This window comes from Staurois parvus, unplaced genomic scaffold (genome assembly GCF_062004578.1).
Source record: "Staurois parvus isolate SC_StPar_1 unplaced genomic scaffold, SC_StPar_1.0 ptg001209l, whole genome shotgun sequence".
Classification (NCBI taxonomy): domain Eukaryota; kingdom Metazoa; phylum Chordata; class Amphibia; order Anura; family Ranidae; genus Staurois; species Staurois parvus.
This window is the reverse complement of record NW_028319005.1, coordinates 124754-151414: the sequence shown is the minus strand read 5'-3', so window position 1 is coordinate 151414 and position 26661 is coordinate 124754. Positions and strand designations below refer to the sequence as shown.

General features: G+C 41.0%; 1 protein-coding gene across 1 annotated transcript in view; it reads right to left on the bottom strand.

Moving 5' to 3' along the window:
- Positions 1-26159, bottom strand: part of LOC149438154 (coronin-1C-like) — a 73437-nt gene extending 47278 nt beyond the window's left edge. The window contains exons 1-2 of the mRNA XM_089660192.1: positions 26025-26159; positions 6337-6536 (exon numbers count right to left, since the gene is read on the bottom strand). Coding sequence (XP_089516318.1) covers positions 6337-6531 — 195 coding nt within the window. The 5' untranslated portion in view covers positions 6532-6536; positions 26025-26159. The remainder of the gene's footprint in view (positions 1-6336; positions 6537-26024) is intronic.
- Positions 26160-26661: the final 502 nt, after the last annotated feature.

Here is a 26661-nt window from a genome sequence, read left to right as displayed (position 1 = left end):
ACATGGATCCAATCTCAGTCAGTCACTGCTGAACTGGATAAGATTCGAATGGTCTATAGCCGGCCTAAAGTGTTACTAAACCCACAACAAAAAAATCAATGTGTATATGCAGTAAAGAAGGCTTGTTATACTCACTGTGGACCCTAAAGGGTTAATCTTCTGCATTGTGTAAGAAGGATGTTTGATCCTGTCTTTTTTGATCCTCCCCTTCTACTGTCCCCAATCCATCGGCTGATAGTACAGAGCATTAGGAGTCACTCTACAAATGCTCTGTTTAGTGTGTATTGCTAAAGGTTTTTTTTTTCTTTGGAAGGGTGCATGCGATCAGCACAGGGACAATCAGCACTGTCAAGTCAGAGGGTCAGGGGTATGCAGCCTAATAGGACAGTCAGAACAGAACGAAAACTCCTCCTACAAGCTTTAACCAGTGCTCAGCTAAACAATGATAGAAGTCACAAGACTTCTCTAACTGCCGATGAGAAAAGGTGTTTAGCAGTTTATTTTAACTAAAATAATTGCATTTCCATGTTGTGTGTACTGTGGGAGACCAGATATAGTGAATGCAGCGATATGGATTTAGTAACACTTTAAGGGATGAGTGAGAAAATTAAATTTTCAATTCCCCTGACCAACCAATTTTATAGGCGACAGAGGATATTAAAAGCATGTTTGCTTATGTGTTACTATTATTGATAAGCATAACAGATTTAGCTGCGGCAAAACGGTTCTGTATGCCAATAATGGGTTAAATCTATAAAATCAACACTATAGACAGAGGTCTTGTTAACCTTTTGTGCCTCAAAGATCTTTCCCACACAAACTCAACATTACAAGAGATGAGGTCTTCAAAAACTTGAAACAAAAGGACCATAAAACCTTCCCATTTCAGAAAACAAAGATTTAGTGACAAGAAGGGTATGAATAGTCAATTGCTTATACATGCAAGTACTATACATTTACAGTGAACACAAATGCATGATATACATGCAAAGGTGTTTTGCACAATTTATGCATGCTAAAAGGGCCAAAATAATATAGCTTGAAATTCAGATGTACACGTCACATTTTGGAGCCACAGATATCATTGGGAAGCAAGGAAGATTTTCATATCACAGGATCAATAAAAAAAAAAAAAAAAAAAAAAAAAAAAGAGTGCCAACTAGTAAACGTTTGACATTCCACCACTGCTGTACAGTATATGACAAACATGAATGTGGCATTGCTCAACACATTCACCATGTTGGTGGGAGTGTCATGGGCTGGGGCAGCAAGAGTGTTGCCGGTACTGGAGAGCTACAGTTCATTGAGGGAACTATGAATGCTAACATGAATGCCCCAAACACACCTCCAAGACTACCACTGCCTTGCTAAAGAAGCTGAGGGTAAAGGTGATGGACTGGCCAAGCATGTCTCCAGACCTAAACCCTATTGAGCATCCGTGAGGCATTCTCAAATGGAAGGTAAAGGAGCGCAAGGTCTCTAACATTCACCAGCTCCGTGATGTCGTCATGGAGGAGTATAAGAGGACTCCAGTGGCAACCTGTGAAGCTCTGGTGAACTCCATGCCCAAGAGAGTTAAGGCAGTGCTGGAAAATAATGGTGGCCACACAAAATATTGACAATTTGGGCACAATTTGGACATTTTCACTTAGGGGTGTACTCACTTTTGTTGCCAACGGTTTAGACATTAATGGCTGTGTGTTGATTTATTTTGAGGGGACAGCAAATTTACACTGCTACAATGTAAAGTAGTTAGTGTACAGCTTGTATAACAAAGTGTCATTTCAGCAGTGTTGTCACATGAAAAGATAATAAAATATTTACAAAAATGTCAGGGGTGTACTCACTTCTGTGAGATACTGTAAGATTTGTTAACAGAACAAGAGTTGAGGGTAAACAATTTAGTGGGGTCAATTGTGACAACTGTCTAAAGTGGGGAATGAGCTTCACTTTGGGGAAATATTCTCGCATTTTCTATTGCAACTTCAGATTTGAAGTGAAGCAAAAGCTTCCAGTGGGTTCAAGCCTTTCTCTACTCTATTAAAAACAAAAAAAATTAGTTGACTACACACAAGACTTCTTAAAAAGAAAATATGTAAAATGTAATCAAATCCCCCTGCCTCTAAATGCCTATGTGTTCATGGACACACAGATTAGCATAAAAGAGCATTTAGAGATAGAAAAGGAAAAACATCAAAACACCTGCAAAATAGGGGTTTTTGAGCTGCAGTGTGCATGAGGCCAAGTAGCTTTCAAGAGGAGATTTCAAATTTGTGTACTTAAAGGAGATCTATAGTCACAACATACACAATTTTTAGAACATCAGCATTGTAATAACACAAAAACAATAGTGATTATTGATAATCCAATTTGAAAAAAAATCTTTATTCATGTTAGGAGTGCTGCCTGTCTGCTGGTCACCTCTTTCTAGAACTTCCTAGTCTCCCTGCATACTTTGCAGATTCTTTACGGTTTGCTTTTAGGCAGCAAGGTACCATGGGATATGTAGTCCTTAGAAATTGAAAGTAGTTATTCCTGTACTAACTCATGAAACTTTTTTTCTCAGCACCTCTGTTGATCAGAAGATAGGATCTGAATTCTGATACAGCAGAGCCTACCCACAGGTCATCCTGAATATATATCACAGAATTCAATATAGTAAATATGTGGGGAACATCACAAAGTAAGTTTAAACACTTCAAGATTGTTTAAATTAATAGGAAAAGGTTAGAAAACACTAAAACACAACGCGGAAAAGAATATATGATTTTACATATTGACCACAGATATCCTACAAGTAAAAACAGGGTATTTATGTATGTTTAGGGCTGCCAAGTTCTGAGTATACTGTATGTATGTATAAATGGGGTTTCAAACACATCTACAATCCTGCATGTTGATCATTAATGCGGCAGTGATAAAACTGGGAATCAGAATATGCTATCAGAAGGTCTAGCTGGCAAAAATTACAGAAATAACTTGATCTGAAATGCTACTGCCTGAAAGCTGTGTCCATACATGAAAGCAGGCTGCAATCATAAATTTGCAAAGAAAAAAAAAAAAATATAGCAGTGATGTATTAAAGAACTAACGACTCATGCACACAGGCATTAAAATGCCACTTTTACAGGCGTATAGCATAATTTTCCTGTAGCCCATATGGCCATGCATATTAGGCATTTAGATCAGTATTTTAAAGTGTTATTAAACCTTTGGGTTTTTTTTTTTTTCATTAACCATTTGCCGCCCGCCCTATGGCCAAATGGCGGGCGGCAAATGTCATCAGCGTTCCGGGAGGACGCCATATGGCATCCTCCCGCACATGCGCAGATTGCGCTCCTGCAGAGCGGCGCGATCTGTCATCGGCCGTCTACCTTGAACATGGCCGATGACAGATCTGAGTATCGGCCCCGTTGCCGGTAACAATCACAGCAGGTCACATGACAGTTGTATACAATGGATGGCTTCATTCATGCCATCCATTGTATACTAGTGTCTAGCTGTGAATGGTCACAGCTAATCACATGCACATGTCATGTGATTAGCTGTGGCCAAATCACAGCTAAGCACAAAAAAAAAAAAAATCCCTGAATGAATCGATGTCATTCAGGTAAATGCTTGCTTATAGCAAAGTAATTCTTTGCTATAAGCAAATTGTGTAAAAAAAAAAAAAAAAAAATACTGATCACTTCCCCAAAGTAGTACAATGTTACTATGGTAACATTACGATTGCTTTGGTAACATTGTACTACTTTGGTCATAGTGAAATATGAAAACAAATATCTTAAAAAAGAAAAAAAATTTAAATAAAAAAAAAAAAAAAAAAAAAAAAAAATATATATATATATTTTTTTTCATACTGTCACCAGTCAGTGTCCCTGATCACCGCCATGCCAGTTATAGGATGACGCTGTACTGCACTGGTGACAATATGTAAAAAAAAAAAAAAAAAAATAGTGAAACTAATTTTTTAAATTTTTTCATTTTCCGAAAAATGACAAAAAAAACACAACATCAAAAAACTCGCCATGCCTCTTATGAAGTACGTCAGACTGTCTACTTTCGGACTGTTCTTACATTCTTGGACCTCAAGAAATTAGATTGGCTGTCAGTACTTCAGGATTGATCAATATTCAGATCTATACCATAGTTTGTGAACTCTATAACTTTCCTACAAACTAAAAAATACATCCTAATTTGGGTTATTTTCACCAAAGACATGTAGCAGAATACATCTCGGCCTAAATTTATGAACAATTATTTATTTGCAAACTTTAACAGAAACAAAGAAAAACTTTTTTTTTTCAAAATTTTTGGTCTTTTGTTAATTTAGCAAAAAATAAAAACCCCAGCGGTGATTAAATACCACCAAAAGAAAGCTCTAGTTGTGTGAAGAAAATTATAACATTTTAGTTTGGGTACAATGTTGTATGACCGCGCAATTGTCATTCAAACTGTGAGCGCTGAAACCTGAAAACTGGCCTGGGCAGGAAGGTGTAAAATTGCCCGGTATTGAATTGGTTAAAATAACAAACATGTCCATCCTTACCTGCTCTGTGCAATGCTTTTGCACAAAGCAGCCACGGTCTGCTTCTTCTGAGATCACCCCCTCCCAGCACTCCAGGCCCCTCTTCTTTGGCGGGTGCCCCCATGGAAAGCCACTTTCCATAAAGGCACTCGCTCCTGATCCGCCCTGTCTGCATCCATTGACAAGAGTGGGCAACTCGGTCGTACCCCTCGCTGCCATGTCACAGCATTTGATTGACAGCAGCAAGAGCCAGCTTTAAGAACAGCATTTAGAGACACTGAAAAAAGCTCCAAAGCTGCATTCAGGGAGGAGACTGAGCATTAAATACACACGCATATATGCTTAAGTTTATTCCAGTGACCAGAATAAATGAATATTCTGGCTAATGGAATAAGTTTATCCTAAACGCCATAGGCCGGTAAACATACATAAACACACAGTTTCACACCAAAATTAGCATTTTTTAAGCTCGACTTTTTCTGCCATCTCCTGGCAGAAAGATCTAGCATAGATAGGAGTATTACACCTGTGTGTATGAGGTCTAAATCATGAACAACCTTCTCTCAGCATTTACCACTTTATAGTGCCATATGGATTTGCAATTATCAGTTAAACACTACAGATAATTCATCAATGAGGCATGACAACATAGTTTGGATTTATAATGGTCATGGCAAATGGGTGCCATTGGGTGCTCAGAACTGCAGGTCTAAATAAAAATAAGATTGACATTCTGTGTCAGACACTAAAAAAAAGAAACAAAAAAAACCACAAAAAACTGAATGCTTGGCTTTGAGTGCAATTATTTCATAAGCTGAAGCTCCACTCTTAATTTTTCCAGGTAGATTTAGATTTGATAATTGTTAGTAGCAAAAGCAATGTACTGTGCTTAGCTAATACAGAGTTTATTTATTGTTTTTAAAGTTCTACTTCCGATCGCCTAGGAGATCTGAACGAAAGTGGGAGCTCATACCAGTCACATTTGGGTACCACCCCCACAGGTGCCAATACCTGACAGAGAGCGGAGGACCAGTACTTAAAGCGCAACGTCTCCTTTCGGGTGCAGCTCCGCTTTAACAAGTGGCTCCCAGCATAGTTTGATAACGGATATGTTTAACAGAAAATAATAACTATGCCTATGCATTGCTCTTTGAACTGACATTGTAAAGTAATGTCAGCAATGCTGACTTCTACCCTGGAGCACAAAAAAAAAAAAAAGGAGGAATTTCCTACTAGAGTTAAATACTTGTTGGACTACTTCCTGGACAGACAGAGCACTGTTGAGGCAAAATGTGTCTTGAAAGCAAGAGACTAGGGCTTTAAAGTGTTAGATATTAATTACATGACTAATTCAATGAAGCAGTGAAATAATGAACCATAATATTCTTACAAGTAAAAAAAACAAAAAAACAAAAATGAAAAGTACCACATAATTATACTATTTACAGTGGATAACAGAATAAAGGCCAATAAAAAAAAAACACATTTCCAGCAAGAGGCAATTGTATGTTTGTATGTGTAGAGCAATAAGATCAAAGAGAGAAAAAAAAAAAAAAAAAAAACACACAACATGGAAGCCGCTATTACTGACCTCTCTTTTTGAAATGCTACATTTCTGGTTTTCATGAAGATTTTTTCAGTACTCTAAATCGCTGACCCAAGTATGCAGATAAGACTGACTATTCTCATACGTCCTGATCTGTGTTTGCACTTATGCTCTGATCTGCATGCCTGTTCTAAATAAGTTCAGCAATGGCAAGCATGTATTTCCTTTATGACAGATCTTTAAGCAGCTTACGTCAACCTACCTTCTGTAATGGTAATACCAAGAAAGCTCCCCCACCACTGGCTTCAATTATTATGGCAACAAATTTAGGGTTTACAGCACAAAAAGAGCTGTCCCAGGTAACACGGGAAACTCTGATGTCATCATAGCACTGGTCATTCTTCAATGCCTGTCCGAAGACATGCCGGAATTTGCTTTGTCGCACCACACGCCTCATAGTTTCTGAAAAAAAATAAAAATATGTTAATACCTTGGGAGAAACAATTCATAGTGCTACACAATTGAACCAACCAGTGGCTGCTAATTTTAGATTTATTTACAATGTCCGAAAAGTCAACAAAAGGCATCTTTAACATTTCTCCTTTATACATATGGGTTCCTGCTCTGTCATGTGGCAAACAACATATACATCATCATATAATGGCTCTGATTATATTATAGTTTAAGATGTTCATGTATATTGCCGTGTTTTCACTCCAGTTCCCACTACTGGTTGAAAACAAGCCTGATATTACTAAACTAAGCACATTCGGATAGCTGCATACGCTGTAGCATACCTTTTAGTGGGCTCTGGGGCCTCTATTAGACAAATCTCCAAATCAGTTTAGCAGTCAAGCTCAGGCTTGTTGCCGCCTGCCTTACTGGACCATCCCTGTATATGGCCTCACTGACCACTAATGGGCTGAGGGATGCTCAGGAGGGAGCAGGCCAAAATTCAACTATGTTGGTATTAGGATAATTGTGTGCCATGGGTTTAGAGGCACAATTGGACAATACATTCAGACACATTTGCCTGCATTCCATGTGCTCTGATCACTAATTTTCCTTTTTTTACATTTTATAGGAAACATACATACATTGGATACATAGCACTATTCATGTGAAACAAGTTTGAAAAGTTGCTGATTTCAAGACAATGTAGCAGGATACAGTGCAACAGATATGCAAGACACAAAGTGCTTTTGATAAATCTGATAATGTATTAGTTGTTTATGTAGTATGTCTGAAAAGTTGTGTCTTCCAATACACGAGTTCTTATAGGAATATGTGGGGGGGGTTGGGGGAGTTAAGGGATTAGGGAGCTAGGGGTAGACATTAGTTAGCAAAGACAGGATAAAAAACATGGGGGGTGGTTGAAGTTGGACAGTTTGAGCTTCACATTTTGACATTTGATTTCACATATTGAGTGGTCTGATGAAACTGCGAAGACCTAAAAGAAAAAAAAAAAAAGTTTTGCTGTTCTCTAGAAGCTTGAGCCTTATGGACCCTATAGTTCAACAATGTCCTAAAAACAGGAGTCATCTATTCCTGGCGGGAAGGTCGGGTTCTTTAATATTGGGACGAAAGGGAGGTGGTGAGGGAGAGATGTTTTCAATTGGGAAGATTTTTTTTTAGATCAGCCACTTGTGGGTGAGATTTGATGGAAGAAGGGATATTGTTAAGGTATCAGAGTATAGAGATTAAAGGAATGTTAGTGTTTGCCTGCTCCAATGACCACTAACACACTTATTTTCTTGTGAGCAGACTAGAAAAAAACCCTCCAAAATACAGCACAACAGCGTAAATCTAACATTTATGCTTAATTGCATTATTGATATGTATAAAGAGATGTTGGCCTTTCAGATCCTTTTTTAACCTTGTGCCCTCCTAAGGATTTACCCCCCTTCATGACCAGGCCATTTTTTGCGTTACGGCGCTGCGTTAATTTAATTGGCAATTGTGCGGTCATGCAACGCTGCACCCAAATGAAATTCACGTCCTCTTTTTCCCACAAATTGAGCTTTCTTGATCGCCTGTGCATTTTATTTCTTGCGCTATAAGCAAAAAGAGAAAAAAAAAATCTTTTGGATGCTTTGCTATTAAACATGTCCAGTGAAAAAAAAACGTTAAAAAAGCAAATTTGGTCCAAAATGTATTCTGCGACGTCTTTACTAAAAAAAAAAATCCCAATAAGTGTAAATTAACTGGTTTACATGAAAGTTATAGTGTTTCCAATTGGTGGTATGGATAATGGGATCTTGTTTTTCTACTAGTAATGGCGGCGATCAGCAACTTATAGCAGGACTGCGGCGGACATTCTGACACGGGGGGGGGGGGGGGGGGGGGTTGGGAACTAAATTGGTGTCACTGACATCTCCAGTGTCACCAATACAGTGATCAGTGCTAGAAAAAAAAAAAAGAAAATTGCACTGACACTGTACTAATGGCACTGGGCAGGAAGGGGTTAATGTGAGGGGTGCTCAAAGGGTTAACTATGTGCGGCAGGTGTGTGTTCTTTACTGTAAGCACACTGATCAGGATGGCTGTACTGTGCACAGCCATCCCGAGCAGTGTGCTTGAGCTGACAGGAGCGGAAAATTGTTTGTAAACAAAAAAATCTTCCTCCCCATCAAAGATGCTTCCGCAGGCTTCCTCTCTGATAGACTGGTCCCTAGAGCCGCCTCTTCCCAAAGTTCCAGTGATCACAGGTCCTCTGACATCAAGTATAACACAGGGCCAAAAAAACAGTCCAATTCTGAAGCATATGGCTTTAGAGGAGAGTGCTGACCACCGGGGATGAGGAGAGTGCTCCCCCCCATTCATTCTGACAGCCATTATACTGTATGTCTTAGGGCTCATGTAAACGATCAGCTGCTAAACTCGAGCTTTTGGCACTTTTTTTCCAAAGCTCCTACACTCAACTCCATAAAAGCCTATGTGTTCATGTACTCGTAGGCTTTTAGCAGAGTTTAGGAGCTGCTGCGGTGAGGTGAGGCTAAACCTCCCTCTCCTGAATGCAGAAGAATCGCATTCAGGATAGTAATGTTTTGAACGTCGGCTGCGGGAAAATGCAAAACACAGCAAAGCTGTGGCAAAATCGCGGTTGCCGCAATTTGTGTTGTCCAGTGGCAGGCGGTCAGGGTAGGCTCGTGTACATGGAAACTAAGTCCAGCATTATAACAGCAGTAAATATGTCTTGCTTTTAGGGGGTCTTCTCTAGAACTACTGCTCTGTTCTAATTTTTCTAAAGGAACACTAACAAAGTTAAGATTTAGGAGCAGAAATGGAATAGAATGTGTTAAAATTGCTGAAAGTCATACTAATCTCTTCATAAGCTTCCTCTTGGAAACAGTAGAGGAAATTAACTATAGATAGGGAAGTGACTAAAGATGGTGTATAGCTATGGGATAAACAAGATACTGAAAGTATGTAACTGTATGCTTCCGGACTTTTAGTTATGGAACATTAGTAACAAACATTACTGATGGAGCCAGTGATCCAGATCCAGCTATCTGAATTCAATACAATCAAGTCATACTATTTGCAGGAAAGGGTAGAGATAGGACAACCAGATTTAAATAACTATTTGCCAACTCCAAAAATGTAGGCGATACATTTATTAGGTAGGAATCAGTAAAAAAAAAAAAAAAAATATATATATATATATATATATATATATATATATATATATATATATATATATATATATATATATATATATATATATATGAATGACCAAAGCTTTTTTGGCCATACTTCTCGTGGGTCACAGGAGCACATTTACTTTTGCACTTTTGTGACCCAGAGTCAGCTGATAGCGGACTATTGTTCTCTATAAGCTGGCTGAGCAGAGCCGCTCCAGGCTTTGGAAGGATCCTGACAATATTGTCCAGACCCACCCAGCTGCCTGACAGCTGGCTTTGCCTTTCCGTGCGTGGCCAAGAGCTGAAGCAAGCTGCACCCATCCCCTCCCCAGACAAGTGCTCCAAGTGAGCACTGAAGGAGCATAGCGGAGAGCAATGACTGGCACTACTGTCCACTTCGAGCACACAAAACTGAGCGATCAGGGGTGAAGTGATCGCTCAGTTCTCGGTCTTAAAAGCCAACGTGGGACAACTGTAGCATAACAACAATGCTGAAGCATACAGTCAACCCATACTTCTCTTCTAGAGGTGCAGGAAAGTGTCCACAAATGTTCAATGCCTAGAAAAGTATAGAGGACTGCTCAGTGATTTACTTAGTACTTATAAATTCAAGGCGATATAAGGTAGAACTGTAGTGTTGTACCAATAAAGTTATATGACAAAGCACTGCTGCCTTTTCTTTTCACCTGTTTTACCTCTATTTTGTCCTATACTAACCGTACTTTGGGAATAAACTGCTAAAAAAACTTAAAGTTGAATGCAACATTCAGGTAAATATAACACAAGGCTAGCCCAGCTTAATGTGGGAATGTGTAATGAACCATTTGGTTCAGTTCAGTCTTCCAACAAAAGTGTTTAGGTGTTAGGGAGGTGCCCAGTAGGTGCTGAAATGTCTATAATGAGCCCCCGTTCAGTACTTGCAACACCATGAACCCTTAGACACCATATGGATAATTTACTAGAGAATATGAAAATGTTCAAAACATACACACCAAAAGATTCACTTCAATTATCCAATAGTGTATGCGAAACAAGTAAAAAGGGTATTTTTTTTTCACATAATTAGCTATTGTGAATCTTCACACAATTTGTGTGAACATTCTCAAATTCTTTAGTAAATCAGCCTCAATGTGTCCAGATTCAAATTTCTGCAGCCCAACCACTATGCGAATTAAGACAAGAAAACACAAAAGCAACAATCATTGACACAGGACTTGGCCAATTATACAATTCCCTGCTACTGTAACACCTTCATGTGAATAGGAAAGAGAAGTAGAAACTGTGTGTGCGCATGCATGAAAGAGTAATGAGTGAAAGAGGATGTGTGTATTGTGAAATACAAGCCAATCCATCTGGTTTGGTCTAGAAATATGTGATCTATGCATATTTTGCCAGCAATTGCAAGATTGGTCAACCTCAAAAGGAAAAAATATATATACTGTTTATACATATGTTTTAGAAAACTTATGTAAACACTGAAAAAAAATCTAATTTAAAGTGTTACTAAACCCAGGATCCTGCATTCAATATGACTGGTCCCCCACAGTGGACAGAACATGGAAATGCAATTATTTCAGTAAATATAAACTGCTAAATACCTTCTCAGCAGTCCAAGCAGTGACTTCAGAAGACCACTAGTTAAGGATGCAAAACTCCTGATCCTCTGTCCGGACAGTTCTGATTGGCTCTTGTGCTGATCACATGTACTCTCCCAAGAAAAAAAAAAACCTCTCTAGAAACACACACTAAACTGAGCATGTGGCTACGTGTTGGGTCTGTCTTAACAGGTGGACATTAGAACAAGAGGGGCAGAGAAAACAGGATCAAACGGCCTTTTTACACAATGCAGAGGACTAACCCCTTAGGTTCCACAGCCAGTATAACAAGCATGCTTTACTGCATATACAGACTGATTTTATGGTTGTGGGTTTAGTAACACTTTAAAGCGGACTAGAATTATCAAGTCCAGCATAAATGGAAATATCAGTTCCAGGTGAAGTCTGGTGGCCTTCCTTCAATCTTTAGGCAATTTCAGCAGAAAACAAAATGCAGTCTGGTAAGTCTAGTCCCAATTCTGCAACCAAACTTTCCCCCTGACAGTTCCTAACAATTCTGCTGGAGTGGAGGGAAAAAAAAAAAAAAAAGGGGGGGAATAGGACTGCCAGATTATTCAGATAGGAGGTGTGTAGACTTAGGGACTCAAGCACAGATATTTATTTCTAAAGAGGTCTCTCAGGAACGTCAGCTTAAAGGTGAACTGACCATAGCTTTTGAGAAATGCGGATGCTTGGGAAAATGCAGATGCAAACAAGCACGCACATTTACAATAGAATGGCTGCATAAATTTCTCAGTGTGCACGAACCCAAAGGGTTTGAATATGGATCAGGAATGATAAAGTCATCTAAAGAAACCTCCTTAGTACTTTACAAAAAACATTAGCCATGCAGAAGATTAACCCCTTCACGCTGACGTAACACAAGTATGCGGCCTCACAGAACTTGGGCCATGCCCTAATGTCTCTGACAAACACAGACAACGGGGCTCAAAGGGGGAGCCTGCATGTGTGCCACCACAGGAAGTAGTTTCCTATAGTGGCACATAGACAAGAGGAGCCAGGAGCGCTGGCAGGGTCCCCAGAAGAGGAGGAATGGTGCTACTCGGTGCAAAACCATTGCACAGAGCAGGAAAGTATAATATGTTTGTTAAAAAAAAAAAAAAAAAAAAAAAAAAAAAAAAAAATGGAAGCCATCACTTGAATTCCACTTGCACACATATCCTCCACGTCCTGCTTTTCCCTTTTGTATTATGGGAAATATAGAACCATTTATCCTTCAGGATGGGACATGCAGATGAGTGAAAGTCCTCCTCCTTGCACACTGAAACAGCACTTATGGGGACAGGGTGACTTTACTGGGAGAGAAAACCGAGAATTATTTTGAAAGGCCATTATATATTACACTTCGCCATTTATTAAATCAAGTCTGGGGAGAGGGATCAAAAAATGCTTACTTAGCAGGATCCTGGAGTTCTTTAAGATTTTCTATTTTATAGGGCACTGAAGGTCAGCCTAATGAATATAGGGGCCTGAAGAACAGTCCTCAACAGGTCCAGAGAGATGCACAATAGTTTAGTTTTCATAAATTTGTTTGGTGTTAATTAGTTGTTACCATGCATTACCCCTATGCAGGGTAACCTGCAACCCACTAGGTGAGTAAAAGTATCATTCAGAATAATTGGTAGTACACACAGATACATTAGTGGGAAACACACCTGCATCAAGCTCCAATGGAGGGCTTGGCAGCAGAAGCACAGGAGATGGTCAATTCAAGCTTCTGTGTTTAGTGCTGAACTGCAGCTGTCACTGACAGCCACCAGTCCGAGTGCTAAAGCTGGTCAGAAACGGCTCCCATTATGCAACTTGCTCTGCTGCAAAACTGATTAGAGGTTTGGAGCACAGTAGGCCGCACTCCAAGTGCTGGCAAGCTGCTTGTTTGGCACCAATGGCCAGTGTTAACAGTAGGAAAGGAAGCAGAGGAAGCATGGCTGCAGAATCAACAGGGGTCTATGTAAAGTTGCAGGCTTAGCCATTTATCTGTACAAATGGAGCAGAGGAGGCACAGGCTGCACGGCAAATAAGGCTGAATACATTCCGTCTTCAGTGAGAGGAGGCAGGGGTTGTGCAGGTTGCATGCTCTGCGTCTACACTGTCCCCTCTCCTTTCCATCCTTCTCCTTTGTCCAGCACTGACACACTGTGGTGGTCCGTTCTAGCAATCGACAACGCTGCTTAGAAACCACAGCACTAACTTTAATATGGACAAGTGATATGTGCAGAGGGCCTTCTGGGGAATTTAACAAGCCTTATTAAATGCTGGCGTGACATTTTAAAAATGTATTAATAAAGGCTTGTTCACACATGCACCAATATCCTGTGTTTAAGCGGGATTTAGGCAGAGTTTTTAAAGCCTTATAACCACCCTTCAATGCCTGTCATGAATATTACAATGAGCACCACACAGTGCAGCACACACAGAAGTGGTAGTGTAGCATTACAAATTAGGCAACATGTCACTTTCAGGAGGCAACTCCGCTAATCAGCCACCTCGATTTCAATAACAGCCAAACCAGCACCTTAACCACGCCTATAGCATATAGGTGCATTAGTGAAGCATTTTTCTTTTTTTTAAATGGGTGCTGGGGGAGAGACAGTAGAGGTTCCTGTATCCCAGAATGCACTGGGAAATAGAAAACTTGGACAGAACAGCTCCAGGCACTGTTTGTACAGAGCAGCCATGTAGTAACGCCACCTACTTCTATGGGCAGGCAAAAGCATCAAGCCAGCCAGCAATACAAACAGTGCAAGGCAGGAGCAGAGGCACTGAGCATTGCTTTTTGTGTCAGCAAAGTGTCAGTGCCAGCAAGTATATAAATCCATCTTGGAAGAAATCACAAAAATGCCTGCTATCAAACCACAACCTAAACACTCCTCACAGCATTTTCTACATCACTTCCCCTTTAGGCCTCAGGAATGAAGAATTGCCATCACCCAAAGCCCTGGACATGTAGTTCCAGGCACTAGGCAGGTAGTTTTTTTTAACCTTTAGCCCTGTCAGGTGAAAGCATTTGGGCGGCTGCACTGCTACCCAATTTCACACAGCCTACAGTGCCAGCAATAGACACCCCCCCCCCCCCACGTGAACCTTCCGCAGCCCGCTAAGTCTCCCGGGCTTTGCTTGACCATCTGCGGGCCTAGGACCAGATCAGCTTGCGCCGTCGGGTAGAGGTGAGGGAGGACAGTGGACATGCCTGCTCCCCTCCTTGTCCCGGAAGCGACGTTATGATATCACTTCTGGGTCCCCATTGACAGATTTCCAGCCATTGAGGCTGGGAAAGAATGTAGTGCGATGTGCACTGCAATACATCCAGTGGAGTACAAGGGAAGACATCCAGGGTCTTTTACATCACAGAGTAAAGTATGAAAGTAAAAAAAAAATGTTTTTTTAATTGTAAAAAATTAAAGTTACAGACAAGCACTTTGTATTTTTTACTGAAATTTTGTGGTAATAATCGTTAATATCATGCGACATAAAAAAATTGGAACTACCACTATTTTCTGCTTTCAGAAAATATATAATGTCTGGGGATTTTGTGTAATGTTCAAGCATAAAATTATTTTTTAAACTTGTGCAAAAAAAAAAAGCAAACAGCTCTGGCAGCAAAAGGGATAAAGGAAAGCCTGACACTCCCCTTTCAGGACAAGCACCCAATCAGTGCTCATTACACTGCAAGGTCTCTCTCCTCCCTGCTAGTCCCCGGGTGCTAGAGAGGCAAGGAGGTGAGGAGGAGAAACGGTGCAATCTAAAAGTATTAAATGTCGCCAATCAGCATAAAGCCGCTTTTGATTTTAAAAGCCCCTGACATTCCTAAAAGCACCTCAGATTTAAATACGGTTTTGGTTCAAATATATATTTTTTTTTTTTATCTGGACAAGTAGATTGTCATGAGGGACAAGTAGATTGGGACCCCAATTTAGTCCCTGGACAAGTAGTTTTTCAAAAATTTCCACACCCCTGGGCCTGGTTCACACTAGTGTGATTTCAGATGCCACTTGACTCACAGAGAACTGCATGACAATGGCAATCACATTTTCATTTGTGTCCATTCATATCAATGCGGCTGAACATGGGAGTGATTTTTGGAAGATTCCTGTGCTATTTTGGTACGACTCTGGCCCCACAGAATATGCAGACCTTGTCCAAGTAGCACTACACAATCACACTGAAAGGTGGCTCAAAAGTCAAATCACAGCAATGTGAACCTAGCCTTTACCACTTCCTACTAGCAAAGCAACACTTTCATGGTCGTTTAAAAAGCTCCAAACACTATCAGAGCGTCAGCAACACAACGAGATCTGCTTTGTTCTTCATAATCAACGTGTGTTAATGAGCCCTTAAAGCAGTATTAAACCCAAAAGGAAACATCTTGCAGCTTACCATTTCTTAGATCTAGTATGCATTAATTTTCTTTTTTCAGGCGCTTTTATTTTCATCTGGTGAGCTGGCCAATAAGCCTGTTTTTTTTTTTTTTTTTTTTTCAAAAGAACAAGCTCCCCAGCAGAATGGATCAGTGCCAGAGATGACAAACTATTTAACACTAGCAGAGGTACTTAACATGATCAGCTTTCATTTATGTAAAACCTTTATTCCAAAAAGAAAGTCTGCTGTAACTGCTTATAATGTGTTATCTGGAGTTTGGCTTTAATTTGTCAGTGTATTTAAAACTGCTATAACAGAAAATGCTGCTGTCCAAAAGCATTTCTTGTTTTTGATTATCCACAGTGGGGACACTAATACATGAGATTTGTTACTGGCCAGATCACCAGGTGAAAACAGAAAAGGAAATGCAGCCACCACATCTAATGATTGGTAAGATGCAATATATTACATTGTTGCGATTGTGTTTATAAACTGCTTTAAGAAAAAATGTACTGGAAAGAAGTGGAAGCTGCCATCACTGATCTCCCCTTCATAAAATTTTAAACGCCAAGTTCATCTTAAAAAAAAGAAAAATGCACACATTATGCAGGAAAAAAAAATGTGCATTTCATTTTTTTCACAGGATTCTGGAAAGCTTTGCACTCACAATCTGGATTTGCAAGCACAATGCAAGGCTCCTGTAGTTTCTTCCTCCAGCTTTCTGCCCACACAGAGGTACAAGCTTTTAGTTTGAGAGCTCGACAAAGTGTCAACTGACTAGGAGTGCAGTGAATTACCACACTTGTATTCCACTGAGAACTTCAAGTCTGTCTGCCAGGGGACAGGCTTTGTAATATATTCAGAGATCTCTGTTAATAAATGACACACCTGTATGGGCACAGCCCCACAGATCTATGGTGATTGCAAGAGTGACAGCGGCTGCGCCCATGAAGGGTTATGTTTACCTGCACGAGGATGCATGTGTAGGCAGTTCTATTGATGTCAACTGGGATGCAGGAGCTGCATTCAATTTGACACCTGTATGGCCCAAAACGCCAACCAAGGTCTGCATCACTAAAATTGACCGTACAGAAATGAATACTAGTTATCAAAAACAGTGTCTAACTTTGATATTTCCAAACCAGTTACTAGACAACATATGAACCCTTTGACAGTTTACATTTCACTCAAGTGCTCTCTTGATTTGTCCAATTTAGATACAAAACTACTAAAGTACATGCATGAAGCTTTCAAATGTTAAAGAGGACAACTTGTAGCCAGAAGTGCCTAAGTCAATTCTTTTAAATTTCATAATATACACTTTCTAGTTTTCACAATCTGCTCTATTCTGTCTGAGGGGGGGGGGGGGGGGCAGTTTGTGAATTCTTTATTTCAAGACTTTAGGCATTCTTTAAGAACATTAGGGATGGCCAGGAATTCACCTCAAAGACCGAACATATACTCTTTACTCTCAAGACTTGAGATGTTGGTATACTAAGCATGCATACATGGCCAACACAAAAGATGGACAGATTCAGCAAGAGTAACAGATGTCCTGGCTCACTGTCCAACTGTCCAGGAACTGTCCAACAAAGATTTTCAAGCTGGATAGCTGCATGTGGGCAGTCGCTTCAGATAAGCATCATTTCAGGCTGCCAACACTATTCTGCTCGCTGTTCTATATATGCTTTACTATGCAGATTACTACATTTTTACCTATAAATCTGGAAGACATCTGCTGTTTAATATAAAAACATACATTAAAAATACATTTACACGGGAAAATTAAATCTACAATAAATACATCAACACAAAGCTAGTTTATGTGGTTTACAACCACATTCTTTCCCCCTGAAAACAATAACAAAGAAAACTTCTGATTTCCAAAATGTTACAAACAGAAAAAAAGATGTCAGTCTAGTGCAAAGTAACTGAAGAAAATATCTTTGCTGAATTAGCATTATTATGTTATGAAATCTTTGTAATGTTTTGATTTTAGTACACAACGTATCTGTTTTGGGAGTAATTGTTTCCAGAAATTAAAAAGTGTCAATCCTGTTAAAACATGATACAATAAAATGTATCACATACACTGACAAACATCCAGCCATGGCAAAGTATGTCTGATATTGCCACGTATCTTTTCCTGTGCCCATTTTTAATCAAATCAAAGGTGGGCAAGACCTCAGATGACCACAGGGTAATGCAGATTTCCAATTAATATGGTAGCAATTCTACTTTTTGTGTGTACCAATAGAGAATAACAGACACCCCCCACCAGGTCAAGCAATCACTGCAATGTTGGACACGGCTGATATTGTTTCTTTCTAGCTGTCAGAGGTATCTGGGTTCCTTACTCCTGTCCAGAAGAAGAAGAAGAAGAAAAAAAAAAATAAAAAGGACAACTTCCGCTTCCGAGCGCCTAGGTGATCGCAGCAGAAGTGAAAGTGGGTACCTGTCAAATTCAGGTACCGCTACCCCAGGTGCCAATCCTTAATGGGGAGCGGGTGATGAAGCATTAAAGCGGAACTTCCCCTTTAGGGTGGAGCTCTGCTTTAAAAAAATTTAATTGTTCTCTATGGTGCCTGTTAACACCTGATTGCACGAACAAGCACCACAGAGAAAAACAGATTATTCAAGTTTGAGCGATGAGCTTCAAGCTACGAATCGCACAAGTGTAAATCCAGCCTCATTGTCTGATTGTGCAGCCACTGTGACCCAATTAACAGCTATGGGAGTGCCTGCATGAGATGAAAGAACACCTGTGCATCCCCGTATGGGTAAACACGGCTCAAACACGAGCCATGGATTCATGGGCCATGTGTGAACTATGCACTCTCAGCTATGCCTTTGTAGAACACTAAGATCATGTTCAAGAGGTATCTATGGGGCACTCAGTTAAGAAGCTACCTGAGGTTCTTAATCAACAGTTTAATTTGAACAGTGTAATATCGACACAAACATGGCTTCTGGCATAAAATAAATATATATGGAAAGATGTCTGAATTTCCTGTTACCCACAATAACCAGTCTACTTTTATTTTTCTCTTTCCTTCATGTTCCAATACTACACGGAGAAAAAAATGGAAACACTATAGGCTACAAAAAATGTTCTGCTTGCAGCAAAGTTCTGTACATGTTGGGCGTACAGAACTTCCCAAGATATGTAATTTACAGTTTATAGGATTGGCTTTTTTTTTTCAGCAGTCTGCACTATGTTACAAGTCAAATTTTAGGTATTCCCTGTAATAGGAATTTAGGTTTCCGTCCAAGTGATACTAGATGCCACATTTGTGCTTAAAATGACACTAATGCTTTTTTTTTTTTTTAATAACAAATATGTCTATACTTACCTGCTCTGTGCAGTGATTTTTGCACAAAGCAGCCTTGATCCTCTTCTGTTTGGGTCCCTGTTGGAGCTCCTTGCTCCTCCCCCTCAAGCAGTGCCCCAGGGAAAGCAGCTTGCCCTGGAAGCATCGCTGTGTGCTTGTCCCTGACCCGAGCTGCTGCTCTATGTATCCATAAGATACATAGAGCTGCGGCTCAACCCCGCTCTCTCCTTATTGGCAGTGATTGACAGCAGTGGGAGCCAATTTCTGAATTCCAGTTCTGAACCCTGATGAACATAGGTGGTTTTTTACCTTCATGCACGAAGGTAAAAAACCTTGAGCCTTTACAACCACTTACCTGCTCTGTGCGAGATTGCAGAGAGTAGTCCCTTACTACCTCCTCCTCCTTTCGGGGGCCCCTCAGCAAACTATAGACATATACAGCTCCGGAAAGACATACCCCCGCTCCCTCCTAACAGGAGTTTGACTGACAGCAGCAGCCGCCTATAGCTCCCACTACTGCCTGCCTCTACTGTGAGACCAGGGCAGGCAGTGGAGTGGTGTTGCAGAATGGACAATGTGTTGGCGCAGTAAAATGAGGGAATCAGATGCTACAGCTTTTCAGTAGCACACACAGTGCACCAGCTGAGTATAATAAACCAGATTCTGGCATTGTAGTGAAAAAAAAAATGCTTTCATTTCAGAGCAAAAAAAAAAAAAAAAAAAGAACCCACAAGTACGTTTTTAAACTATCCCTGCAATGTACACAAGTGGGGGCTTATTTTTTTTTAACAAAAGTGGAATTCGAATTTAAAGTTTAACTCCAGGTATGTTTTGTATTGCGCAGTTACAGTGGTCCAGCTTAGACCAATGTAAGTATGCATATTCCAGCCTGTGCAAATGCTCCAAAAAAGGAGAATCACTGCAGATGTCACTGCTAATACAGTGAATGTTGTTCCGCATTTTCCAACTGGAGGTGGAGATAGTGACACCACCCCACTGAGGGGCGGACAGACAACTCATGGGGCCCCCGGGCAATAGGGGATCATGGGGCCCGTGTCCTCGCCCACAAACAAACCACACCCAAATAAACCTATGAAAGATACCAGGGGCATCTCATGGGGCCCCCTACTGACCCCGGACCCTCGGGCAGTGCCCGAGTTTGCAAATGGTCAGTCCACCCCTGGACCAACCTCATCTTATCAGAAAAAGCTATGCTTTGAGAAAAAAAGCAAGGAGTTCACTGAATGGTGGTCTGGCCTACTGAGCGACCTCCTGTGGTTTCTATACAGTAAGGTAGCACGGTAAAAGAATGACCAGGTCGACTACTACAGCGATTCTCCCAGGTATGGAATGTGCTTCCTTACACTGATCCAAGCTAAACCAATGTAACTAATACAACAAAAGTCATACCTGAATTTCAGCTTTCTGCTCCACCCCCACCTTCTACGTTTGGCCTAAGTGATCCAAGCAGAAGTTCACCCCTTCCCCGCCCCCCTCAGCTTTCTAGGACACATCACAGGTCCCAGAAGGCTGCAGGACCATTCACAAAATGCAGTGCAGCTCATGCATGCCCATTGGAAAGTCAGCTGTGAAACTATGAGTTACAGCCAGCTTCCCATACTAAATGATGCTGATGCCAGGGACCCAAAGACTTTTGAAGAACTAGCGCAAGTGAGAATAGTGCTGAAACTCCTGTATTTGAAATCCCCGAAACTGTAAAGCGGCTTGCTCTCCTCTCCATGAAGCGATGACAGTATGGGCTAGACAGCATCTGACTGGTCAGCACCATCCATGTGACAATGCTGACCAATCAAAAGCCCTCTGGCCCCAACTGTCATCTCTAAAAGAAGAGACAGGCAGGCATTTCAAATCCCCACTGTTTTCTCTCCTCTCCATCTGCTTCCATGGTATACATCCCCACACGCCCACTCACCGCTCAGCATGGGATGCCTGCAAGGAGGTTTCCCGCACCACTCCTGTGTGAACTCAGGCTATGAAAAGCCTGGGTGCACACAGGAGCAGTGGGGAAACCGCATGTGATTTGGACTGGAATCACAATCCTGTTCAAATCATACTAATTTTTGTGGTGCAATTTGTATTGACGCAAAATATCGGTTTTTGGTATCAGGAGCCTTTTCACGAATACTCGTGAAAATAATCAGTATCGGTGCATCACTAGTTAAAACCTTAACCACTTTACTACTACGCTATATCCGAATGACAGCTACAGGGCGGTATTCCAGTTCTGGGAGGGCGTCATGACATTCTCCCAGAATGCACCCCCCACGGCGTGCACCCGGCGCTGTCTGTTTGCTGTGTCCTTTGGACACAGCTGATCACATGACACGGTAAAAGGCCAACCACAGTGGCCTTTTGCCACATGATCAGCTGTGTCCAATCACAGCTGACCACTGTGTAAATAAACTTGCCTCATCAACGCACATCAGTGAAAGAGAAAAATTACCTGTTTGCAAAATTTTACAATAGAAACAAAGAAAAATATTTTTTTTTTTTAAATGTTCACTCTTTTTTCATTTATAGAGCAAAAACTAAAAACATCCAGCGGTGATTAAATACCACCAAAAGAAAGCTATTTGTGTGAAAAAATGATAAAAATTTCATATGGGTACAATGTTACATGACTGTGCAATTGTCAAAGTGCAACAGCACTGAAAGCTGAAAATTGGCCTGGGCAGGAAGGGGGTAAAAGTGCCCAGTAGGCAAGTGGTTAAACATTTAATTCCCCATAAAGCCCCTTTAATTTACAAAAGCCCCTTTAATTCATAAAAGCCCCTTTAATTCATAAAAGCCCCTTTAATTCATAAAAGCCCCTTTAATTCATAAAAGCCCCCAGGTGTTCCTAAAAGCACCTCTGCCTAATAAAAAACCTCAACCCTTTTTAACATCAATATAGACCTTTTTAAATACAGCTTTAATTTTTTTTTTTATTCAAAAAGGACAAGTAGATTGGGAACCCGGTTCAGTCCATTGGACAAATTTTTCACACTCCCGACTGTTAATGCAGGAAAAAGGTAAGGTCAAGCTGGCCATACATGGTTAGTATTGGCTGCAGTCGCTGATCACCAAAAAATGTAAATGTATGTCCCTCCAAAAGAAGGTGATTAAACAATTTAATTATGTTGAGTGGGTGAGCCTACACACTGATCAACATTGGCTGGACTGGGCAAATTTCAATCACTGCATTGCCAACTTAAGACGCATCAGCAGATTTAACTTAGTTTTGCACAGAGTAGAAAAGGATTAGAACGCCTATTAGGTTTTTTTTTTTGCTGCCTGTATCACAGTTAGGAAGATTAAACCCCTCTCTTTTTCCTATTTACCACAGCCATTAAACGTGAAAGTAAAAGAAAACCCTACATTTTGGGTTCTCCCTAGAATAATAATGGAGGCAAAATGTTCCAATGGGGACACTAGTTCTGGTGACCATTGGGCCCCAAGGGATTCCCTCAGTTTGCAGGGAATTCCTCTCACTTCCTCTTATGACCATGGAACAGAACGTTGAGGTAATTTCCCCCAATAGGACACACATGGCAAAAAAAAAAAAAAAAAAAAAAAAAAAAAAAAAAACGGTTTAAAACTCTCCCTTATTGTCCAAAATGAGAAAAACATTTTGCCTATAGTTCTACTTTACGATGAACTCTAGCTAACATGTTTTAAGCAGCTACAGCAGCAGTTCGTTTAATTTTTGGGCTAAACGTTTTACATAAAATGAATAAAAGCTGCTGAATCCATCAGTGTTAAAATGATTGGTCTCAACACTAACTGCTATTTAATTCTTCAAACATTCAATAGCCATCTGACAAGTAGGAAAATATAAAAATAGTCACATTTTCTTTTTTAACATGGTTCTTGGAAAAAAAAAAAAAAAAAAAACCTGGGAGGAATTTGCAGGTGTGCTCACCACTTATCATATGCAGATCTGATTACTCTTGGCTCACATATGTGAAGGTTAACAATGGACAGGGTTAATGTAATCAATGTTCCCACCCACACACTCTGCCAATCAGTAGCACACACAGAGTTAACAACATACCTAGAATTCATAAAACACACCCTTCCCTGCCTCTGCAGAAGGTAAGGAACAAGGACTGAATATAGTCCCTAGCAAAACTTGTAATGCTTTGCATCCTGAAGCGACGTTGGTGTTAAAATACACCCGGAACAGCGAGAGTCCTTCAAGCATGCACTTCCTCAACATTCCAATCACATATCTGACTCAAATGATCCACAGCATCCAAAACGGTTTGTCACAGAGGCCAAAATCTACTAAGCCCTCATCTCCGAGAGATCCTCCAAGCGCACCCTCGCCTCCAAAGCTCACCCTTGCCTCCAAAGCACGCACATAATTGGCTTTTATTTTTATCATTCATCAGCAATCCATTCCATGCAACCACATGGAATGGATTGCTAGAGTTATAGCCAAGAAAGAGCAGTATGCAAATACTGCGGAAGAACCCAAAGCGTTAACAGCCATCCTTGCAATCTGTACACTTTTTAATGATGCCGGCTGTACCCCCACCCCAGGCACCTTGCAGTGTACACAAGGCAGGAACAGAAGGGATTAAATGAATAATTTATGCCAAAATAATATTCACGCAACCATGCTACATACCAAGGCTCCTCCTTCGTTTAGATTCGTGTAGGACACAAGAGGCAAGCAGAGGAACAGAAAGGAAAAATTAGGACATTTTAACTAAAAGGAGTGCAGACAGAACAGGCAGACAGGAGCTACGCACATCAGAAGATAGACAAGAACATCTCCCCTTTTAGATCAGTGCAGGTGTATATATTAATAGATCATCACTGGCTACTCAGGATATGGAGATATATATATATAGATATATAGAGAGAGAGAGAGAGAGCGCGCGCACATCTCCATGTAGATCCCTGTATATGTACTATAATTCGTACCACCCTCCATGGATACAATGGTATATACAGAGATCCCTGTATACGTACTATATATAATCTGTACCACCCTCCATGGATACAATGGTATATACAGAGATTCCTGTATACATACTATATATAATCTGCACCACCCTCCATGGATACAATGGTATATACAGAGATCCCTGTATACGTACTATATATAATCTGCACCACCCTCCATGGATACAATGGTATATACAGAGATCCCTGTATACGTACTATATATAATCTGTACCACCCTCCATGGATACAATGGTATATACAGAGATCCCTGTATACGTACTATATATAATCTGTACCACCCTCCATGGATACAATGGTATATACAGAGATCCCTGTATACGTACTATATATAATCTGTACCACCCTCCATGGATACAATGGTATATACAGAGATCCCTGTATACGTACTATATATAATCTGTACCACCCTCCATGGATACAATGGTATATACAGAGATCCCTGTATACGTACTATATATAATCTGTACCACCCTCCATGGATACAATGGTATATACAGAGATTCCTGTATACGTACTATATATAATCTGTACCACCCTCCATGGATACAATGGTATATGCAGAGATCCCTGTATATGTACTATATATAATCTGTACCGCCCTCCATGGATACAATGGTATATACAGAGATCCCTGTATACGTACTATATATAATCTGCAGCACCCTCCATGGATACAATGGTATATACAGAGATCCCTGTATACGTACTATATATAATCTGCAGCACCCTCCATGGATACAATGGTATATACAGAGATCCCTGTATACGTACTATATATAATCTGCACCACCCTCCATGGATACAATGGTATATACAGAGATCCCTGTATACGTACTATATATAATCTGCACCACCCTCCATGGATACAATGGTATATACAGAGATCCCTGTATACGTACTATATATAATCTGCACCACCCTCCATGGATACAATGGTATATACAGAGATCCCTGTATACGTACTATATATAATCTGCACCACCCTCCATGGATACAATGGTATATACAGAGATCCCTGTATACGTACTATATATAATCTGCACCACCCTCCATGGATACAATGGTATATACAGAGATCCCTGTATATGTACTATATATAATCTGTACCGCCCTCCATGGATACAATGGTATATACAGAGATCCCTGTATACGTACTATATATAATCTGCACCACCCTCCATGGATACAATGGTATATACAGAGATCCCTGTATATGTACTATATATAATCTGTACCGCCCTCCATGGATATAATGGTATATACAGAGATCCCTGTATACGTACTATATATAATCTGCACCACCCTCCATGGATACAATGGTATATAGAGATCCCTGTATATCTACTATATATAATCTGCACCACCCTCCATGGATACAATGGTGTATACAGAGATCCCTGTATATGTACTATATATAATCTGCACCACCCTCCATGGATACAATGGTATATACAGAGATCCCTGTATATGTACTATATATAATCTGCACCACCCTCCATGGATACAATGGTGTATACAGAGATCCCTGTATATGTACTATATATAATCTGCACCACCCTCCATGGATACAATGGTATATACAGAGCTCTGTAGCCATTACACACAGCTGTGCCTGGAAGGAGCCTAGATCCGGCAGCCTCTCCCCAGTGACTGGAATGTATGAGTGGAGCCCGGTATTCTTCCTTTGCCCATTGTCCCCGGATGGTGTGTGTAGCGCCGTATCTATCGCCGTGTATGAACACACACCCTTGCTGCAGGCAGCCCCGTGCTAGCCATGGCAGGGTTTGGTCAGGACACACATCTGATGTCACGGAGTGCTGTACAGCTGTGAGGAACAGGGGATCATCAATGGGATGGAGTCATATTAGTGATTTGGAGTGGCGGGCATGATTCTCTATCCCTGCAGGCACCCCAATTGTCCCCCCCGCCTGCAGCCGCCCCCTCCTCACACAGCTCTACACATGACTTCACTGGGAAAATATGACATGCAGGCAGCATTCCCGGGACTGGCAGTGCGCTCACCTGGCTCAATGGTTCCTCTCTGGTCTCCTCTTGCGAGGCTCTTTCCTGTACTCGGGTGTGTGTACGTGGGGAGGGAGCTGGTCGGCCTGTGTCCGGGTTGTGGGGGTTCACGCTTACTCACTCTGCTAGCGCTGCTCCACCTCCCTCTCGCAACCGCACCGACTCTGCCTCGCAACCGGAAGCGCAGCTTGCACCCCGCCCCTTCTGATGGACAGGCCAGGCCTCCAATGGCGAGCCGACAACCTGGGCACGGGCGCTGCTTCAGCCGGCCCTATTTTGCCGGCTACGTCCGCGCTGTGATGCGCCCACTAGGGAGGGAACGCAATATAGTCCCCGTGTGTTCAGCTCTGACTCGGTGACTGGGCACCTCACGTGACGCTGGCTGACTGCTGCACAGCTTCAGCAATATGTTCTGCTTGTTTTTCTAGTGTTCCTTATGGTTGGTGTCCTGTATCCGACAGGGGGCGGTAGAATATACAGAGAAAGCTGGTAGTGGCTCTGAAAAAGTTTTTTTTTTGTGGCATACACTGCCCAGTTCACAAAAACATCATGGGGGTCGTGTGGGAACAGGCAGGCCTGTGTTCACTTTAACCACTTGTCCTCCAGAGGATTTTCCCCCCTTCCTGACCAGGCCATT